General features: G+C 34.0%; 1 protein-coding gene across 2 annotated transcripts; it reads right to left on the bottom strand.

Moving 5' to 3' along the window:
- Positions 1–342: 342 nt before the first annotated feature.
- LOC138938248 (dentin sialophosphoprotein) lies at positions 343–18,905 on the bottom strand. Of its 2 annotated transcripts, none has more exons than XM_070305088.1 (8): positions 18,463–18,905; positions 7,563–7,827; positions 3,919–4,191; positions 3,131–3,432; positions 2,631–2,938; positions 2,317–2,500; positions 1,970–2,148; positions 343–1,800 (listed from the first exon to the last, which is right to left on the bottom strand). In XM_070305088.1, exons 2-8 carry the CDS (start codon positions 7,729–7,731, stop codon positions 1,353–1,355), a joined length of 1,863 nt encoding a protein of 620 aa, XP_070161189.1. In that variant the 5' UTR covers positions 7,732–7,827; positions 18,463–18,905; the 3' UTR covers positions 343–1,352. The 2 variants fall into 2 exon arrangements, with proteins under 2 accessions (XP_070161189.1, XP_070161190.1); XM_070305089.1 differs by having other exon boundaries at positions 3,131–3,429.
- Positions 18,906–21,440: the final 2,535 nt, after the last annotated feature.

The following is a 21,440-nucleotide window of genomic DNA, read 5'->3' as shown; positions in this document are numbered from 1 at the left end:
AATTTCTGTCCAATAATATTGGTAAAACAAAAGCAAAATTCAGCATACGTTAAAATTCATATAAGTTGCTGTAACTTATAGAGTTCACATAGTTTTTGTAAAGATAGCATATTTTATCAGATCTTTCAAGTAAATTTAAAAAATATATATATATATATATTATATTTTTTTTGTACGATTTACATTGTGCATAATAGTAAATTAAAAATTGATGAGTATAAAGCTTAATATGTAATGAAGCTAACATAAACTTTTGTAGATTATTATTAAAATAGAATAATGTTAAATGAGTGTTTTTATTTTATACAGTATTAATATAAATCACATCAATTCCTAGTAAACTACAAAATTGGGATCATTCTTTTGTCTATTGTTTAACATCAAGTTATTTATATAACTTATCACTTATTTAAATTTCATGAAATATTAACATCAATTGAAACGCTGTATGATTTTTAGAAACTACCAAGAATATATATATATGTGTGTGTGTATATAAAGGCAACATTTTAAAATTTTTTTTTTTTATGAAATTAGATCTGTACGTTTTCCTAAAATCGAGGTAAATATTTTTTATCTGAGTACTTTTTCTAGTAAACCAAATTATCATTTTCAAGATCAAAAATGAGAAGCACATATATACGTCGTAAAATTTATATCTTTTTATATTAAAATTTAATAAATTCCAACTTGTCTCTCTCTCTCTTTCTCTTTCTCTCTCTCTTTCTGTTTCTTATACACAATTTTACTAATGTTTTGTAATAATCTAATATTGCTTTGTTCTCTAAATAGGAAAAATATTCGCATAACATACTATAGACTAATTACAAGATTAATAATGTTAAAATCTAATAACGATTTTTTCCAAGAAATATATTACATATAAGCAAACATTTTTCAATGTACCTTCACAAAAATATTAAACATCCCCAAAAATTTTTTTATACAGATTTTAATATAAAAATTAATGTGCGATAATACATATCACATAAATATGTTCAAAAAACTTTACCCTGAATTTATAACCACAGTTTGATGGAAGGCACAACATATATAACCATAACAATTAATTGTAAAATGGCACAAATTCATCTCTATTATTAAGCACAATAAATTAAAACAATAATCGTATTCTTACAAACAGCTAATACAAGATTGACAAAAACTGTTAAATTATACAAATAATAAAAAGAAGGATAAAAAGCGTTAATCAATTCCATATTTACGAGAAATGTATGAATGCGAAGTATCTGATATATCATTTGTAGAAGGCAAAAGCGTACTACATCGTTGAGATTCGAATATATTGTTGTTGGAAATGAAAGATTTACCTATGTTGAAAAACTCGTTGTTTAGCTGTATCCTAACTGCACTTTACGACACTGGCAAAGCCATTTGATAATACGCGCATTTCGCTCGACGATACTCGGCGGATCGTTTACCCTTTGATTGCATTCGTCATTACCCATACCAATGCTGCAATTGTTTTGCCACTGATTACCTTGATTTGTCTGATTATTGCTGACCCAGGAATAGAGACCCAACGCCGAATCTACAGAGCTAACACTGTCGAAGAATATGGGCGACGACGACTTCGAATCGGGTTCGGTTATACGCTGATAGTTATCCGAATCCAGTCCTAAACGGTCAAAGAAATTCTCGAGTTGAGTCATCGATCGCGGAGGGCGGGATGATACTTTACTGGAACGGCCGTTATCCTGGCGCCAATATCGATCGCTGATATCCGATTTTGATCTTAGAATCGGTCGACCGCGACCTTCCTTCCAACCGTCGGAAAACCTAATATATGGAAAATGTCGGACAATATAATGCCGGAAAACCAAATTATGATATATATTATATATTGTCAATTTTCTTCAGATGGCTAATGAATATTCTATTATATTTATTATTATCAAATTATTATTATAATATATTACGTAAATACGAAAATGAAAAATATATATACCTTGAATTACAGGTCGGACTATAATCCGTTTGACTATTACTACTTTCAGAATCCGGGCTATAGTGTCTTACAACCGGTGGCAATATACCGCCAATGTAACTACCTTTCCTCGATCGATCTTTCTCGGTGGAATGTTGTGTGGATGCTCCACTATCTCTGCGTATATGAGTCCAACAATCCTGGAAGAGATCAATAATTAAAGTTAAATAGTTTTGTGTTTTGTCACACGCATAAATACACACACACACACACACACTCACACAAAATGTATATCATATTATATAATATATATAATGTATATTATAATTTGGTTTTCTGACGTCATATGTATATATATTCATTTGTACCTGTATTCTGGGTGCTGGTTCGCTACGATGAGTACAGTGTCCAGAAGAACCACCAGAGTCCCTGGCTGTTGCGCCGTGGCTCAATTTACTAGAACCAGATGATTTCTGCGTTCGTCCACCTGAGGATAACACACTGCTTGCATCACCACCACCAGATCCCAAAGATCGCCTAATATGGCGGGAGCTAAAAATCGATGAGAAATTCGCTAATTAATTACTTCGTTTACGTCGGAAATAGCTATCTTGTGAAATTAGATACAATGTATTTGGTAATACATTACGTGCTAAAAGGATTCATAAGCTAAATCACCTACCTACGATAGCAAACGGAGTCACGCTTAAAACTGCGATCCGAATAATCCGAACTAGTTTCATAATCCGGACAATTGCTCGTGTTCGTAGCTTGGTGATGGGCAGTCGGTTTTGCTGATAATTTTGTGGATGCGCGTGGTGAAAGTGACGCCCGACGACGCGTGCTTGTGTGGAGATCCGGCAAAGACTTGTGACATATCGTATTCTCCACCGACGGGGAGCTATTTGACTTACGATTAGATCTTCCGGAAGTGTGCGAGTGCGAGTTGCTTCTGCCGAATTTGTAGCGAACATCTTGCGGCGCGCAATGCTGCAAAACAAATAATATAACGTTATAATCAGTCATTTATTGATGAAAATGCATATATAAATTTTCTTAACAAAACAGAATACATGCTGGAATACTTCGCAAAACTTAATACATAGACATGACTGTATAAGAGATGAGTGATAGTATATTAAAACACTAGACAAACATATCGTTATCGCAACTTTTTCTCACCAGTATACGATCCTCGTCTCGACAGCCAGATGAAAGACTTCCAGGCGAATATCGAAATTTCTCTTCTCGCGTTGTGGACACACCGTTGCTTTGTGTCATACTCTGCGGCGGACTATCCAAAAAGAATACGTTTTCTTTGCTATCGGTGTTTAATAGCCGACGCAGCTTCGTTTGCAATTGATCGCCTCCGGTACCGCTCGGAGGTCCTGAAATCGTCCGTCTTTGGGGAACCGGAACCAAACGTGGACTTTTCGGTGGCAGCGCGGGTGGCAGTGTTTGTTGAGGACTCAGGATCCCGTCTACTATGCAAAATAACAATCTTTTATGACGATTTGTGATATATTATTAAAAAACGCGTATATATGTAAGTAGTAATAAAATATTTATTTGAGAATTCCTCAGAAATTGATCAACTCCGCTTTTTGTAATCTTACTACTAAAACATTAATATGTTCTGACACAAAAATTAAGAAATTTATAATAAATGGAATTGATCAATTTGTCTTCTTTGTGTAAGAGAGATTTTTATATATACATATATACACACTCTATGCTCTATTATATTATATATATTTTATATATGTACAGACACAATATATGTGTGTGTAAAATTTATAATGTGTGTAGGTAGTAACATATAAAGTATGTCAAATGTGATTTCAGTTTCCCGCAAGGTAATAAATTTCAAGATATAGCCTCTTCTCGACTAGATTATTGACAACATACATGTTGTGTAGGGATCATACTTGTATGTCCCTTAAGCTTACAGGATCTCTCCGACGACTTACGTCTGTCTTGTTCGTGACATGAAACCCAGCAGCAGGGCGGCGTCATGGGGGTTGACTGTAACTGCGACGGCGACGTCGGCTGCATCGAACAGGCGGACGAGTTGCCGGTGCATTTTCGCAATAATCTGGGAGGTGGTGCACCGGGAGCGCTCAGCTGCGAAACCTGTAGGTGGCCGCTGTTTTTCAGTTCCTGCTTCCGATCCAGTACGGTCTCGCTCTTCACATAAAAGGCTTTCGTCTCCTGCAGCAGTTCCACGGCGCTCTTCCGCTTTCCTGCAGTACATATGGAGAAGAAAAAAGAACATTAAGAGATTACCATAAGCGACACATTTCAGCGTAACTAATCTGCTTCCTGAAAAGAGGAAGAAATATCACTTCCTAGTCAGATATCAGTCGAGTTAAACTACGTACAGACAGTTCTTATCTACCTGCTAAATTTATGAAAGCAATCACCATCTTTGTGAATATTAACTCTCAACGTGTGTTTGATCTCCGATATTTATGTTAAGCTTATCGAATGTATCGAATCATATTTCATTTCGGACGTTCCATTATGGACGTTTTTGATTTATTTAAAGCTTATTTCAACGAAAACTTGAAAAGTAGAAAATTTCTTATTCTGAAATTGTTTATCTTATTTTTGTTTATTCTTATATTTATAATAAAGAGAAAATGCCAAGAAAGTTCTGAAAGACAATTGCCTATAAAAATTCATAAATGTAGCTATTTAATATTCAATTCGTAGCTATTTAATATTCAATGTCTTTATTAAAAAATGTAGTAAAGTGCTAATATAGGATGTACACGAATGGGAGCAGTTGCATACGAAATAGAATCTTGCTGCCAATTACAAGCGCCTTCGTATAATCTTACTTAACTAATTGGCAATTTAGTCATTTATGTTTCATGTTATGTTCACAACCGGATATTCTCGATATCTAGAAATTCACGAAGCAGTGTTCATATTAAGAAAAGAAAAAAAAAAAAAAAAAAAAAACTCGTTGTTAATCAATTCTATCAATAAATAACAAATTTAAGAAATTAGAAAAATATTTTATAAATATAGAAATCGCTAATCGCTCTCGCGAGAATCAATTTGTAGATTCGCTCGTATTTTTAAAGAATTTCGGAATAAAGTATTTTTTATTCGAAATAAGGAATTTCAAATAAATTTTATCAATAATGCGTATTTCTTCGCGCGATCATTGTTTATATCACAATCTGATAATTTTTTTCATTCTATTATAAATTGATCTCGTCAATACCGCAGAAAATAAATATCTGTAAGAAATTCTGAACCGATGGAAAAGAGTTATATTTTCCTTTTCATCTTCGTATCACATCCCGGTCTCTATCCTTGTGGCATCATCGACCGATCGCGTCATCGTGCGACAACATATGTGCGCGTATGTACATCTCGGACACTTGGTTAAGAAGCAGAGGGCAAGTGTTAACGGATGAACGGCAGCATCTGTGCGTTCTCCTTCTGTTTTCGCGCGCGGGATCTCGCAGAACGATTGCTCTGTTCGCGCTGCCACTGATTGACAACATGTGCCCGCCACCGACACGCACATGTCCCCATGGAGAATGCCGGCAGATAAAATCCCCCGACACACGTCTCTCCTCGGAAAGACAACCGCCAACTGCGATAATAGCAGGGACGCATAACGATGATAAAAAGAGCCCGAATGACAGAAGCGCAACGTCAACGTTACATATGTATATATTATAATGTAGTACATATGGCGAAATCGACGGGAGAATGTAAAAAGTAATGGGCTTTCCTTTGATGCTCGTTGATGTGGAACAACTGATTCTTTTTAACCGATTCACAGATGACACGGAAAAGCTTCAATATATTAACATAAGGAAGAATCCCAATTCAAGAATTTAAATAAATTTAAGTTTCCTATATAAATAAGAATAGCCTTTGTGTATTCATTTATCTATAATATATTCAATAATTTCAAATGCAATAGGTTTGTAGTAATGACACGATTTATGAGACGGGTGATAACGATGTTTTATTTCTTTTTTCTTTTCTTTTGTAAAAACTTTTTCTTTTGCAAGCATTTTTATAGATGCACGAAATATATTTATCTTTTCCTTTTGTGTTAAATGATGATATTATATTGTGATTAGAAAAAAATAATGTATATTTTTCTCATTCTCAGATCGTAGATCATAATTGTCGAATACATATATCTGATGACGCAATCATCATGTTGAATTTATTGAGTCGAATCGCAGCATTACATTCGCTATAAATTGTCGAAACGAGGCTATCGGATTATCGGCGCTCGTCTTTAATCGAACGTGACACGGTCTCGCACAATGGGACATTAATGATGAAGATAAGCCGAATTGTCGCAAAAGCCAAACAATGGAACAGAAAATTTTTTATTGGGATATATGTACCTATAACTAAAAGAAAAAAAAATTTATGCACAAATCTTGAATTGTACCTCTATCGAGGTATCTGAACCCCTCCATCTTGCAGAAATAAAACACAAATAGCGCATAATTATGAGCTATTTATGAATTTTCATATTCTGCAAATTTAAAATTTTGAGCTTGTTTCACTGGGTAGGAATTCAATACTTTTGTGGGAGGTCTGAGTCGATATCGACTCAACCTCGGACTCAGACTCAGCCACGTAAAAATAAAAATATTAGATCAATCTTTGCGGGAGATTTAAGAGCTATTTATGAGCTTTCAAAATAGGTGCGTTTTGATTATTAAGCTATAATCCTTTCATAAAAAAATCATTCAGCATCTCGCCGGTACAAGAGAATTATATTTAAAATGAAAGAAATTAATTATGTTTCGACTAAATATTGTTTATTGATTTATAAGCTCGTAAAATACGTTCATTTTAGACTATTGAATTGTAACTTCTTTTGCAAAAAATGAGTCAATGTCGATTCAAGCCCCCTCTCCCCCCCCCCCCCCACCTACACACAAAGTATTAAATTCCTGCGCAGTGTGATGAGCTCAAAATTTTTTAACTTGAAGGATATGAAAGCTCATAAATAACTCATAATTATGCGCTATTTGTTTTTTTTTTTTTTTTGCAAGGTAGAGTGGGGAGGGGTCCAGCTCGACAGGAGTTCGAATCACAGAGTACGCATTTTTATCTCCTAGATTCTACTAGCGAATAATCGTTTAAAAAGTGACCTATTTGACTCAATAATTGAACAGAATGTTGAAACTAGAACGCGCGAGATTACCACGCATACTAATTGACCTAAAAAATGATCAAGTTAATTCGCAATCATGCAATACTTCAAAACTGCTTTGCTCCTTTTTTCGTTAGATAAGTAATTATGTTATCTCTATATTACTTATATCATACATTATTTTATTAGATTCTTCTGTTATATTCTATTTTTTATTTTGTATTCTGTTTAATCTTATATTCTATTATATCCTTTATATAACAAATTAGCACAAACTTGCTGGTCATTTTTATTCACTAGTAAATCTACAAAATAGAAATTTGTTTCATCTAATAAGACTTTGAAGCGATTCGAAATGTGTGCATAAGTTTTTTTTTTTTTTTTTTTTTTTTCAAATACACACATCAACAGTGCCTGACGCATCGATTCGTGATGCGATTCGCAATACATTCGCTTGATTTTCACCTGTATGATCGGTATGCCGATGATGATTTCTGACGTACGGCGGTGCAGGATGTCTAGCTTGCTGCATCTCCCAGTAAGGATTCCGACTGTTTCCGAAATTATTTACTCTCGGTTGCTGCGAGGGCGAGGATGATTGCTTGCAAGGCAACCGGGCCATGGTAGTCATCATCTTCTTTACGGAATCTAAGCTGATTTACTTCATCGACGTCTCGCTCAATTTATTACGCCGTCGTTTCAACCCCATTTTCGAGCTATTGTCTGTTCCCTAAAAGAGATCGCAATAAAATAATCACATAAGAGATAGGCGAAAATATTATGTAAGTTTACCTAATGTGTTGTTTTTTATATGTACGCGATTAAAAATTAATTTTATACATTTATAATAATATAATAATATATCTGAAATATAAATCCATTTCGAGAAATATATTCAATATAAATTTACACATGTATATTTATTACTATATATTATTATTGCAATTTAATGTGTGTGTGTGTGTGAAAAGTGTATAAATTCGCAAACAAACGTATTTCAAACATAATATGATAGTTATAATATAAAGACCATTGTTTCAAAGGAATGTTAAGAAATTTCGTAGCAAATAGAATTAAAAGCAAATTCGCTCGAACATCGAGTATATGTGAGAAAAAGAGAAAGAGAGAGAGAGAGAGAGAGAGAGAGAGAGAGAGAGAGAGAGAGAGAGAGAGTTCTTGCGTTTAATATTTATCAAACTAGTTGTATTCGATACACTATCGCGAGATCAGATATTGCCATTACCATAATACCGATTCTGTAATGCAGGGACTATCTGTTTGTCTTACATAACGATAAAACGTATGCGACATCGGAGAAACACCTGTAGTTCTCTTTACTTGGTTCTATTCTATCAATAGTCATACTAATTTATACGATCGTATCGTTACTCGTTTGGTACCTCGTGTTCATAGATCTCGTAACAATGCCACTTAAATTCGTCAATATATTCATGTAAAAACTAGCGAGAGTTTTAAGATCTTCACATACAGACTGTCATATATCATGTTATCTACCCATCAGATATCATGATAAAATGTATTTGAGATGACGAGAACTCAATAAATTTTAATCGTAAGCTAATTTAAGTATGTGTAATTCGTACAATGAAAGATATCATTATTCAGCCATCATTCGAATAATATGACCATATACACTAATTTAGTTTAATTTTAATTAAGTTTAATTTAAAGCTTAATTTTACTGAAATTTATTATAATCGCAATTTTATTATTTTTTATTTTACATAATTTAACAAATAATTTTAGTTTTATTAAAACTCATCGACTGATTTTAAATATAAACTTATTATAATTTTTAATTTATTAGCTCTTTAATTTATTGAAAATACATAAAAATAAGCTTAAATTTGTTATAAAAGATTATAAGATTCTGCGTGTGTGTTGAATAGTTTAACAATTTTAAAAGAATGTTTCTCTAACGAAAGTAAAAATTTTAAATGCTCCAGCAGCAATTTCGAGATTCGATATCGAATGACGAAGATATCGATATTAAAGTGAAATTTAAGCGCGGTTTCACATGCGGTCCGAATGTTGACGTTTCGGTTGACGAATGGTATACCTCTCGCTGCTGGAACAGCTGGATTGTTCGACTTGACCGAGCAAAAAGCTTGGCTGCGGAATCCTTTTCGTCTCTCCGAGAGCACACGTATAAGCGTCGTGTGTTCGCGCGACACATAAAGACGGCCGATAATATCGCCGCAAGTACAATATGTATATGTGTCTGTCTCTGACGTGATGCGTTCGACGAACGGTATCCACCCGTGCGTGCACGTACAAAAGCGTGCGCGTAAGTATGAGATGTCCTAACTGCATCGGACACTGCCAGGACATGCATCGGCGATTGCGTCGCGCGTATAAGCATTTGCACGGCTGGCACACGCGCGCGGAGTAAACTGATACCAGCCGTCGTCGATTTGTATTAATCATTATTTTTCGTCGAATCGGCGAATAAAATACGACGCGTTAAAGTTACATTTTTCAATTCGAAGGAAGCATTAAGTAAACAAAGTTTTAAAAGCTTCCCCGATTTTTTTGTCCACAGAGAAGTTACTTTCTCGAACTTTAGGCGCGGAATTTCATTTTGATGCTATTCAATGACACCAGGTAAATTGGAATACACGCGCCAACATCGTCCAATTTCAATCACAAGCGCGTAAATCATCATCATATTGTTCCAAAAGGAAAAGAAGAAACTATATTAGTACATTGTATCGCATGTCACGAATTGGATGAAATCGCAATAACACATCAATGAGCGTATTGATCGTATTATTGTGGACGAACGTGACGAACGTGATAAAACTTCGAAAGATCCCACGCGCCCGCTTGGAAAGATAAAAGTCCTCCTAATATTGACCACAGTAGGCATTCCATGTTTCCCATTAAGTTCTCCGTTCAAATGTTCACGCGATGAATACAATGGGAAAAGGAACATTCTGTTTTGTAGACGTCACAGACATGAGCGTTATCAGATGCGCAGTACCGCCTACGCACAGCACTTGCGTGTGCACACTTGTCTCCTGTCAATTATTGTTTGCATAGTCTGCTAAAAATCGTCCGCGGAGAACGGAAGCTGCCCACGAAGCCCTACTAACAATAAGCGATAAACCGTGGTAGTATCATGTAAAAAATATCTTCATTAATCGATTATTTCTAGAAGATGTAAAACTTATTTCATCCTCTTTTCCAGTATTATTTAAAAAAAAAAAGGATATAAGATCACTTAAACTAAATTTAAAAATAATTAATTCTTAATTACTGTGTTTATGAGAACTAGATCGTGAGAACGATTAGATATATTTATCTCTCCCCCCCCCCTCTCTCTAACAAGATTTATATATTATTTTGCAAATCAAATTTCTTCTCTTTATATTTTTTTCTTTATAATATATTTATATCCCTAATACATTAAATTAGTGTAACCATGTATATGCATTAAAGTGGAATTAACTTTATAAATCATAATATGCTAAGAAATATGAAAAAACTATTTTATATTTGTACTATAAAAAGTGTTATATATGGACTTGGGGACTACAATAATAGGAATGTATAGGAAATTATTAACCTACATATATCTATACTATAAAGGGTTAAAATTTGCGGAGGATGATCGCCTTCGCCTTCCGCAAGTTGTTGTTTACGATTTGAGAGAAATATAAATCTCACATATAAATAATACGGGATGCTTTTTAAACTTAACGAGTTATACATTGTACATTTACCGTTTTTTAATAAGCAATTTAAAATTGTTTTTTTTTTTATGCAACTAATTCTCAAATTAAACTCCATTCAAGTCCACTGGAAATTTAATAAAGAATAAGATTGTCTATTTGCATTTCTGGAATATCTTTTGCATCTCTTAAATCCTTGAAAAGCTTTTAAACTTTTTCCAGTCATTTGATGAATATCGGTTCTTTCGTGGAAAAATCGATTTCAAATAAATCAAAGAACCTGTAGATGAAAGATGGCTCTGTTGGTTTGGGACACACAGAATGTGTTCCGAACGCGTTAAACGCGTAGCAGTCGCAAAAAACGTCAAGCCCAGCAGCGGCCAGTGATCGTATATCTGCCCATAAACCATCGACGGATGTGTCGAATGAATCCGCCTGGTCAACAGTTTACGATACGCGCACAGCAATTGACCTACATTGTGTTGTGTGTTAGAGGAAGAGACCGGAGCCGGTGACTAAATTATCGGGACATTGGACGATGAGGGTAGACGATCGTGAGGGTGACTTAATTAGCCAATTACTGCCGCGCAGTCGGTGGTCTTTCTTACCAGCGGGTAACGAAAGAGAGAGAGAGAGAGAGAGAGAGAGAGAGAGAGAGAGAGAGAGAGAGAGAGAAGGATCCGAATATCACTCGGATTAGTTTCATTATTGGAGGGCGAGAACCCGCCACCGGGGGATACGGTGTACCACCCGAATCCAGGACAAGGCGATTGAAATGTCAGCTTTATCCTTGAACGGCGCAAAAGGATTCCCGACTCTCTGGTGGAATCAATTCACCGTTCTCTTGTTCGCATCTTCACGTAAACTTGCCTGCGCTGACGGGTCTTATTGGAGACATTGCAATAGAATTCGAAGAGAGCGTGATATCGCAATACATGTTACATTTACGATATTTTTGCCCTAGCATGTAACCTTATCCTACATATGACTCTCTGATGGTAAAAAAATAATACTGTCTCCTCTTCAAGAGAGAGAAATGTAAATTATTACAGTTGTAGTTCTATATATATAAATACATGTTTGCTATAGAATTCGTTGTATTCTACTTATTGTAACTGAATTTACATATGCTCGGCGCATACATGATGTGTTAGAAATTTTTTATAAACTGTGTATTTTTAATTTTTTTTTATAAACGATATATTTTTTTCTTAAGATCGCGAATACCGCGAAATGTGTACGATTCGTTTTTTACGGTTAAAATTATGGGGTATAGCATCATATATATGGTATAACATCAAAATAATTGCGACAACGCGATAAAAATTGTACTTTCGACAAATAATGTTAATGACATTTTAAAGAGCGCGGTGAATCTCTGCCCATTTTACGCGGAGTCTTTCGCGAAACAAATCGCGCGCCGTTTCCGCTTGTAACTTTCTGATTATTTGCCACGCGTAATAAAACGCTATCCTAGCATATCCGACAATCAGCACAGAAGGGAGCAGGATGCGTTCATCATCGTCTAGTTCCGCGTAATTTCTACGAGCAACCAATGGTTGACCGTGTATGAGCAACGTGTATGGTTATGCGGTTAAATGTTAGTAATTGTTTGTTATTCCATCGTGTTCCGCAAATGAATTACACAAATTATACTTTACGAAAAGAAAAGCGAAACAACGTAACAATGTATTTTTCGAAAGAAACTGCATTTTCCTTCCGGGTCTCAAGACTTTCCGCATTCACATTACAAGTTGCATTCATTAACGCGAGGAAAAAAAAAAACGAAAATAATTATCATGAGAAAGATATTTTTCTTTCGTTCTTCTTTCTTTCGGTAACAACGGCGTTTAAATGAAATGTCACATATACGGCGGAGCTTATCAGTTTATTGAATGAGAAAGGACGGTTCTCTGGAAACACAAATGCAACGTGTGCGTCGCGCGACTGAATAGAATGCCATCGAGGTAACACGTGGATGTTTGTAATGACCTTCGCGTTCACTCAAGGAAACGTACGTGTGACGTAAAATATATCGATCCTTCTGTCACAGATTTCCGGTTTTGTCTGGGCCAATATCAAGCCGACCGACCGCGTACCAGCAACTTTACCAGCTTATATAGTTCGACAACAGTGTTCATTCTCTATTGACATAGTTATCTTTCCGGTTTTATCTCGCAATGTACTTGAAATATTTAAATCAACAGGATGGAGTGGCAGTAAAGTTAGCAAAACGAATCTGGGATAAAATTAAAACTCATTGTCTCATTGAACGCATCTTTTACATCGGTGCCTGAAAAGAAGCGATACTAGAACAGGTCAAGATCTTGATGCAAAGATCTTTACGGCCGAGCCGTTTACATATAAAATATCTTTTGCAATAAATTCGCAAAAAAGTTTTCAGAATTATATCTCTATTAATTAATCGCTGTTGCAAAGTTCATCGAAAAATACGATCCTTCCTCGTGAATTTACAGATTAAAAATTTTATCACGCGAGAGAAAGTTTAATTAAGCATGGTTTAATTAATCCTCTATACACAAGGGGTGTATTCACACCCCGAACTGCCTTTGAGCGCATCCTATTAACCTTCACGAGGTACGTAAACGGAAGGTTAAAGATATCCTTTATACGTCATACTGTATATAATGACGTCGGGGTGCAACCTTACGTTTTTATACTTTTAGTTTTACGATATCTGTCGCATAATGTTTTTTGCATTTCACTATAGTAAAAGCGCATAGGACCCTTGCGTCACTTCGCTCTTGTTATTTTTTCAATAGCATCACTAACAAAAGTTTAATTAAGTTACATCATATTAAAAAATTATCTCGCATCTAAGAAAATAACGACTCTGTGGAGAGCTTGAGACTAAAGTTTGTAAATTAAGTAATGCTAGCGTTAGTGGCAATATTTTATACCAGTTGTATATAGTTTAATTATCTAAAATATAGAAAAAAAAAACTACATAAACCTTTGTTACTATTGTTTTTAACCGTCAAAAATATTGCTATATAGGAAACAAAAAAAGTTTTGCCAGTTGACGCTTTTAATTACTTCTAATACTTCAGTACTCGCTTTTTTCCGGTTTCTGCTTATTCGCTAAATTAAAAAAGATATTATGTTGCTATTTGCATACAATTCCGAAGCAATACCGCGGATCGATACACGCCACTTTCTCTGACCACTCGTTGGCGCGCTATTTTCATCTCGCTTTTGACATTGAATTCAGCCTTATGCATTCCCGAGGAACAATAGATGAAGCCACTCTATAGGGAGCGAAAGTAGCGTAGACAAAACCTAGATATGGGATCCCCGAAACAAGATCACTTACAACTGTCTAACAGTGATGCCTATAGCAGAATCGTGAATATGTATATAAATTTGTTTAGATATAAATGAGAAAAAGATACATTTGAATGATAAACTTAAATAATTGTAATAAGCATTAAATTGAACCGCGAATTCTCTCTCCTTATTTTCTAATATATTACGATAATAATTATCGGTATTCGCGCGTTTGCGAGATCTCGCGAGTTTACTCCGGTATTGCTTTTTACAGGCGACGATGACACATGGCGTCGTGTAGGCGAGTTTCGAAGCTGCTGCTCCGTCATTTCTCTCCAGTCGCTTCATCCTCGAAATGTTTTCATACCACAAAGTATACCGGGGAACACAACCAGCCGTATCTCCCGTGTTTTGAAACGCTCGCGTGGTTTACAAAAGGCCGTCGCTGTGGAAAATCGGTACGGAAAATGTCACGGCCTTATCTCCCAGAGCTTGTTTTCGATATAGCGATTACAAGCGCAAATAGCTAGTCCTAGTCAAGATCTCGGGGATCTCGAAATAACAATTTAAATGACAACGAGCTAACGAAATTCAACGATTTCCCATAGTTTTCGACGTCGATACCCTGATAGGAATTCTATGCGGAAATGGTGTATCGGTAGCGCGAAACGTTCACAGGCGAATGCCTGATGGAGGTTTAGATTATTTTTAAGTGGGTGTAATACGCGGATATATACACAGCGGCATCTGCGGTTATAATTTAAACGCGTGCAACGGTGTTAACGAAGCATATCGCTGGAAAAGCCAGCAGCTGTTTCTCCCTTCCAAGTTCCGAATTAGCATTAAACGTTATTTTTTACATATTTTTCAAATGTAAATATCGATGCGCTCGAAGAACAAGACTAACGGTTATCAAATTACAGTATCAATTTATTGCAAATATATTGCGCTTCAACGAGCGCTTTCCGTATATTTTCATGTAATAATAAATCTGATTAAAAAGTTTATCAGTAGAAACTAAATTAGTATTATCTCTAATAAGAAAATATAATCTTTGTTCTAAAGCAATTTTTCTGATAGATATTGATTGAGAATTAAAAAAGAAGAATCTATGAATAATACAGTTTCGTTTTTAACTTTAACAGAATAAACTTGCGTTTTAATAATCGACTATTTCTTACAAATGCGTTAGCTAGACGTATCGAGATATAATGCTGGATTACGCAAAGTCAATCATAATCGAAATATGATAGATTTCGAAACCGGAAGGAAATCATAATTTTCATGTTGCAATTATATGTATATAAGTATATGTATATACGTGATCGTGTCGATACTATTGCGAACTTTCCGGAGGAGCGTTAGCATAAAAGTCGGTCGTTCTCGAAATCTTACGTGACCATCAGCGCCATGTGCTTCCGGCGCGTGCCGGATTATATACATATAAAAATACATATAAAACGCACAAATAACATGGTTCTATGTTGTGAATCATTTTTAACGCATACTGCACAACGCGTTATAATAATGGGTGTACCGTAAACAGCACGCGTACATGACGGATATGCACGTAGGTGGGAAACGCACCTTGTTGTTTAAGAGCTAGCGGTTTTTATCACACGTGTGTGTGTAATTCTATCTATCCACGAGATATAATAAAGTAAGATGCCAGAGAATATAATGCGAGCATAGATTTTGCTCTCGATTAAAGGCTAATGCCAAGGTCCTCTTTCTCTTGATAAAGGGTAAAGTCATCTTTATGAAGATCCAAGTACAGGGAGAATATTTTACGCGCGATTCAATTTCTTGCGACAGATAATGAAAGTTCTACGAACAATTAATCAATAGTTTCAAAACAAAAGTTTATTTGTTTTGATTAGATTTAAAATTATCAGCATATTTGATATGAGAGTATAGTTAATTTGGATTAATATCAATCATTCTAGTTCCGAGATATTGTTGCGACATCGTAAAGAGCAAAATGCGAAATTATGTATTTTAAAAATCGCGAAATTAGTTTTAATTGTTTCCGATTAAATCTTATCCGTGTTAATAAATATAAAAAGAATTGCTCGAATTAACTGTAATGTCGATTCTACTAATTATTAAGAATTGACTAACGAAATCCAATTCTGAAAATATTAAAGCAACACTCGGGCCAAACATTTCAAAATTTAAAAAGGAATTAGAGACAGAAACCATATAATTAATTTCAGGAAATTAGCTTTCGAAAATTTTTTTCCAAACTACCGATTACATTCTATGTGATTTTTTGATCGCCATCAAACGGCTCTAAGTCATAATTAACTAAATGTTAAATATTAAAAGTAATATTAATTTTAATGAAAACCGATATTAAAGAAAGCGATGAAAAACGAATGCGATTATCGTGTTCGCCGATAAACCGTACGAAAAAAACTTGAAATAAAAGATAAACCTAAAGGTCCGAAAAAACGAAAGAGATTTAACGGATTTTAGATATATTTTATTAAAGTACGCGAGAGCATCTAAGTTAGAGTGAATGTTTTCATTTCGATATCCATTTTAAAAAGTAACGACGGAACTCGCCGAGTGCGCGATAGTAACCGGAAAGAAATTTCTGCCATGTGCAGCACGCGACAGTATTGATTAAAGTGAAATTCTAGATTTTAAATCAAGTTTATTGCTTATAGATTAATCGTGAATGAATCGATCGATTCGCGAGAAATATAGTCAATCTTATTAAAATTTCACAATAAAAAAAATTTCAAAATAATTAAAATTTCAAAGTAATTAATCGTAAAAAGATAATATATATCTTCATAATTATTAAAAATAATATTTCTTATCAAATATTACATTATTTATTTATTTCCTCGATATCTTTGTTTCGATATTGAAAAAAATTCGAAAACTCGCTCTTCCTCGCTCTCTCTTTTTATTTTTGCGTGCCTAAAAAACAAAGTAAAGAATCGGTAAAGTCTCACTTAACGTTGAGTGAATGTTTGTGGCCTGTAATAAAATATGAAAATCGATAGGTCGAGTAAGCCTATCGCATACGGATGTGGATATCCGTGTGGACTTTTATCAGGAAATTCGGACCGATCTTCGCTGAGGCGACGATGACGACGAGGCGAGATGAAGACAAGACAGCATTCAATAGTTCAATTAACTCGAGGCTACCGGAGTAATATGAATATTTAACACGAAATACAAGATCGCGTTTGAACCAATGAATTCGAATGTACATCGTTCGTGTACGATCATCGTTTATTCATGCGTCATAAAATCTATTTGCAAACGCGTCCTTATCGCGTTTAATTGATAGATGATGCTTCATATCGGCATTCCACAATTAATAATATATTCATAGAGGTAAATTCAAAGCTAATCGAGATGATAAAATAGAAGTTGTTTAAGAGAGCTGCGATAATTTCAAAATATAAAAAGTGTGATGAAAATATATTTCTAGTAACTGGAAAAACTTAGTTTAACGAAAGATAGAACGAAAAATACATCCTTAAAATAAAATAAATGTTATTGTTTTAAAAACCAAGCATTTCCTTTTCATATTCAGTTGGAATGTATTTTCTATAATTCATGCATATTTTTTATTATACATGACTGTTATATATTATTATACGTGAAAAAAAAAAAAAAATGTTCGTACAGATATCGAATTGTAAATATTGAAATTGAATTGTAATGATCAATATGTTATATTTTATTGACGTATTAAATTAAATTAAAAGCTATTAATAGCAATTTGCATTTGATAAAAATATATATGCCACTTCAAAATCATTCTGCCCAATCGAATAAAAATTAGAGATGAAACTCAAATACTAAAGATTTTGATTTAACACTAGTTTAAATTTAAATAGCTTTATAAAAAAAAGAGTCATATTTTTTTGTAATATACCTTCCAGTTTCTATTTTTCTACACAAATATAATTATAACAGTATATTGCTTCGGTTAAGTTTTACAGTGTTTTTAGAGAAATTTAGAAACAATTTTAGCGATAACTCGAATTTTTTTCCAACGTTTACAAGTCTCAATGATTAATTCAAGCTTCGCGCAATAAATGTAAATCAATATTCAACAACAGCTGATCAGTCAATGAACAAACATATCGCATATATTAATTACACGAATCGTCGCGTTAATTTAAAATTTGTCGACGATAAAATGAAAATAAACAAAAAACGGAGCAGGCATGTAAAGTAGCATGTGTTGATCAGCTGTAATAGAGTATGTAATATTTTACTCCAAAAAAAAAAGGGGGGGAAAAAGATATCTTGGTTACTAAATGCACGCAATTGCAACACGCGACAGAAAGTATATATGTATGTATGTATGTATATCTCGATAAGATGCTTACATATTTCAAACAGGTACTCACAATTGGTTTTGCAGCGTCAGCATAGCGGCGTTTTCGGGAAAAGGGACGCGGCGAGGACGACACCGCGAAGAATGCACATTCGCATCCAGAATATACCTGGTGACCTATGGGACGTGTTTAGCCATGGGTGAGATGATCAACGGCCGGCAACGGCCACGGCGAACGCGCGTTTGAAACCTTTGCATCCGGCTGATCGCACTTGCGTAAGCCGCACGAAAAGTCGCTAACCGAACGACACTCCCGCGTGCGAGTAAGAATATACGGATAACGTACGCGGTCGCGATCACGCTCGATAGACTGCCGCGTCTCGCTTTGACATAATATATCCGCTACAGTTGACCCCGCGACTGGCTCTGCTCTCGTGTCGAGAGTCTCGTCGATTCGTTCGCTCGATCCCGGCGCACAGCAACGGTAGCGCTCCCTACGACAGATTCAGGTAGACTAGAAAAGGGAGAGGGAATGTATAATCGCGACGTCGCGTCGCGTGTATAAATCTACGTTCTGACGTTAGGCGCTCAACAGCGCTCAATGATGGTCACTGGGAGAGCTCCGATAATTTATAGCGAGTCTAATCTAGACGGATTTGCGTAGTCGTATAAAACATATCCATAAGGGAATTGATCGGTCCATAAAAATGTATAAAGAAATGAACCAATATTAATTTCCTTATGCATACGTTTATGCGACTATGCAAATCCGTCTGGATAAGCCCTATGTCATAAGCATCAGCATTTCGAAATTTTGATGAAATAACCCGACATATATTTTGTTACATAACACGATAATCAGAATTTCTTTCGATAAAGAATACGTATTTGGCGGTACGTCGAGACAAAAAAATTTTGCTCCTTTTGTTTCGAAATATTTGTGAAGTCAAGTAAAGTGCATCCAGGGCTATCAACCAATGGCCGCGTTTAACAGAGAAAGCGCTCAGTTATCGTCTTGTCAACACTCGACGTTGATTCGTTAGTTCTAAAAGTAAGAACCAATCATATTCGATTGCTACTAAGCGATTTTCTCTGCTGAACGCGACCAATCAGTATGTACAACGAAAGAAATATTATCCTAAGGGTACTGATTAGCGACTTGATTGGTTGACATTGCAAAAAAAATTTGAAACCCTAGAAATTCTCTATCCGATAGCCAATCGTACGTCCGATATAAATTTATACTACAAATTCAACACACATCACTTTTATCAAGACAATTCTATTTTTCGATTATCCGCTTCCGTTCTTCACAGATTATCTTCAGTGCTTGATGTTCATAATAGAAAACACAGAAAATTACACAACAGGGCAATAAACATATAACTTTTCATACATTTTTGATCGCAAAGAAAGGTTATATAATCATTGCCTTGGACAAATAAAATGATATACCATTATTCAAATTATCCTTTTCGTTTGTAGAATTATAAATTAAAGATTTTTATCGTGTATATATATTATACTTAACGATTAATATATATATACTTACATTTATCAAAGATTAATAGAGGTTTATATGTTATTTCTGTTATAGCGTTTTCGAATGAACGGATTTTAACCCAACCTGGATCATTTCATTTTATTTTACTATGAATTCAAGTTTTATTGGCAGAGACGATGCAATGACGTGATTAATCGCTCTCAGAATGATTAAACCTGCTACATTCGAAAACTCTATTAATTATTTATATATGTGAATATATTAATTTATACAAAATGCATGTTTCTCAAATTACACTAACATTAATCTGTTAGCGAAACCATTCTGTTTATGATAATGTATGATTTTGAATAATATATTAAAAAAATATATATTGTAAATGTTATTATCAATGCTTTTTCTATTTTTGACATTATTCTTCAAAGTGAATGATATATAAATATATCAAAACAGATTTACAATTAAAAACAGCTAAATGTGCATACAAATTTAAAAAATTGTAATAATTTAAGTGCAAATATCGTGCACAAAGCATGAAAGAAGATATAAAATCTATACGTTGACACACACACACACGCGCGCGCGCACGTTTATCTTTCATATATTATATAAAATATTAATGTGTTTCACACTTTCATTAATAATATTTTGAAATATTTTATAAAAAGAATAAATTAAAAAAGTTAATATTATTTTATATTAATTTTGATAATTCTCTTGGAAATAAAAAACAGTACAATTTTATTAAAGTGCAACGTTAATAGTCAAAAACAATAAAATTAATAAATGGTAAATCATACTGATTAACACTGTGTTGTGTGAGATATGTGATGCAGTATTGACTGTGTACAATAATTAAAAATGACACTTTTTATGTGGTTATCATTAATAATAATTATCATAGAACAGAAATTTTTTTTCTTTGAAAAATAAATATCTCGGTTAAACAATTATTCCATAAATGAGATAGACAATGTAACTATATTCGACAGAAAAATAAAAATATAACGTAATTATATACATATATGCGTATGTAATTTATATACGCATCCGCGCGCGCTCCAATTATTTGCATCTATTTTTAATTAAAATATAATAAATTATTTGATGAAAATGGGTAGAATGTAATATAAAACAAACAAATGTATTTTTTATAACACATTTTTCATTGTCTTATAAGTCTATGGTAATTAATAATTAATAACAAGAAAAAAAATCTTTTTCATCAATGTGTGTCTACAGTAATTATTAAAAGATACAATTAGCAAATTACTATGTTGTATATTCATTTTGTGTAATAATAGGTAATAATATAATTGTAATATTTTTTCTCCGTAATCATAGCGCGATATCTCTCACGTGCTCAATCATTTCTACAAATATAATATAGTATCTAATTCTTTATTTCATGGAGATATGTATATATATATATATATATATATATATATATATATATATATATATAGTCGGTATATACATACATATATACATACATACATACATACATATATATATATATATATATATATATATATATCTACTTAGAT

The sequence above is a fragment of the Polyergus mexicanus genome, unplaced genomic scaffold, assembly GCF_030449975.1.
Source record: "Polyergus mexicanus isolate NDT 795.1 unplaced genomic scaffold, iyPolMexi1.0 SCAF_12, whole genome shotgun sequence".
Classification (NCBI taxonomy): domain Eukaryota; kingdom Metazoa; phylum Arthropoda; class Insecta; order Hymenoptera; family Formicidae; genus Polyergus; species Polyergus mexicanus.
This window is presented reverse-complemented; position numbering and strand designations above follow the sequence as displayed.

Excerpts from the sequence above, each read along its gene's own strand:
- LOC138938248 (XM_070305088.1), bottom strand. The coding sequence starts at position 7,731 with ATGATGACTACCATGGCCCGGTTGCCTTGCAAGCAATCATCCTCGCCC. Across the intron at positions 4,192-7,562 it reads TCGGCATACCGATCATACAG|GAAAGCGGAAGAGCGCCGTG; the intron begins GTGAAAATCAAG and ends TATGTACTGCAG. Across the intron at positions 1,801-1,969 it reads AGTCCGACCTGTAATTCAAG|GTTTTCCGACGGTTGGAAGG; the intron begins GTATATATATTT and ends TCCATATATTAG.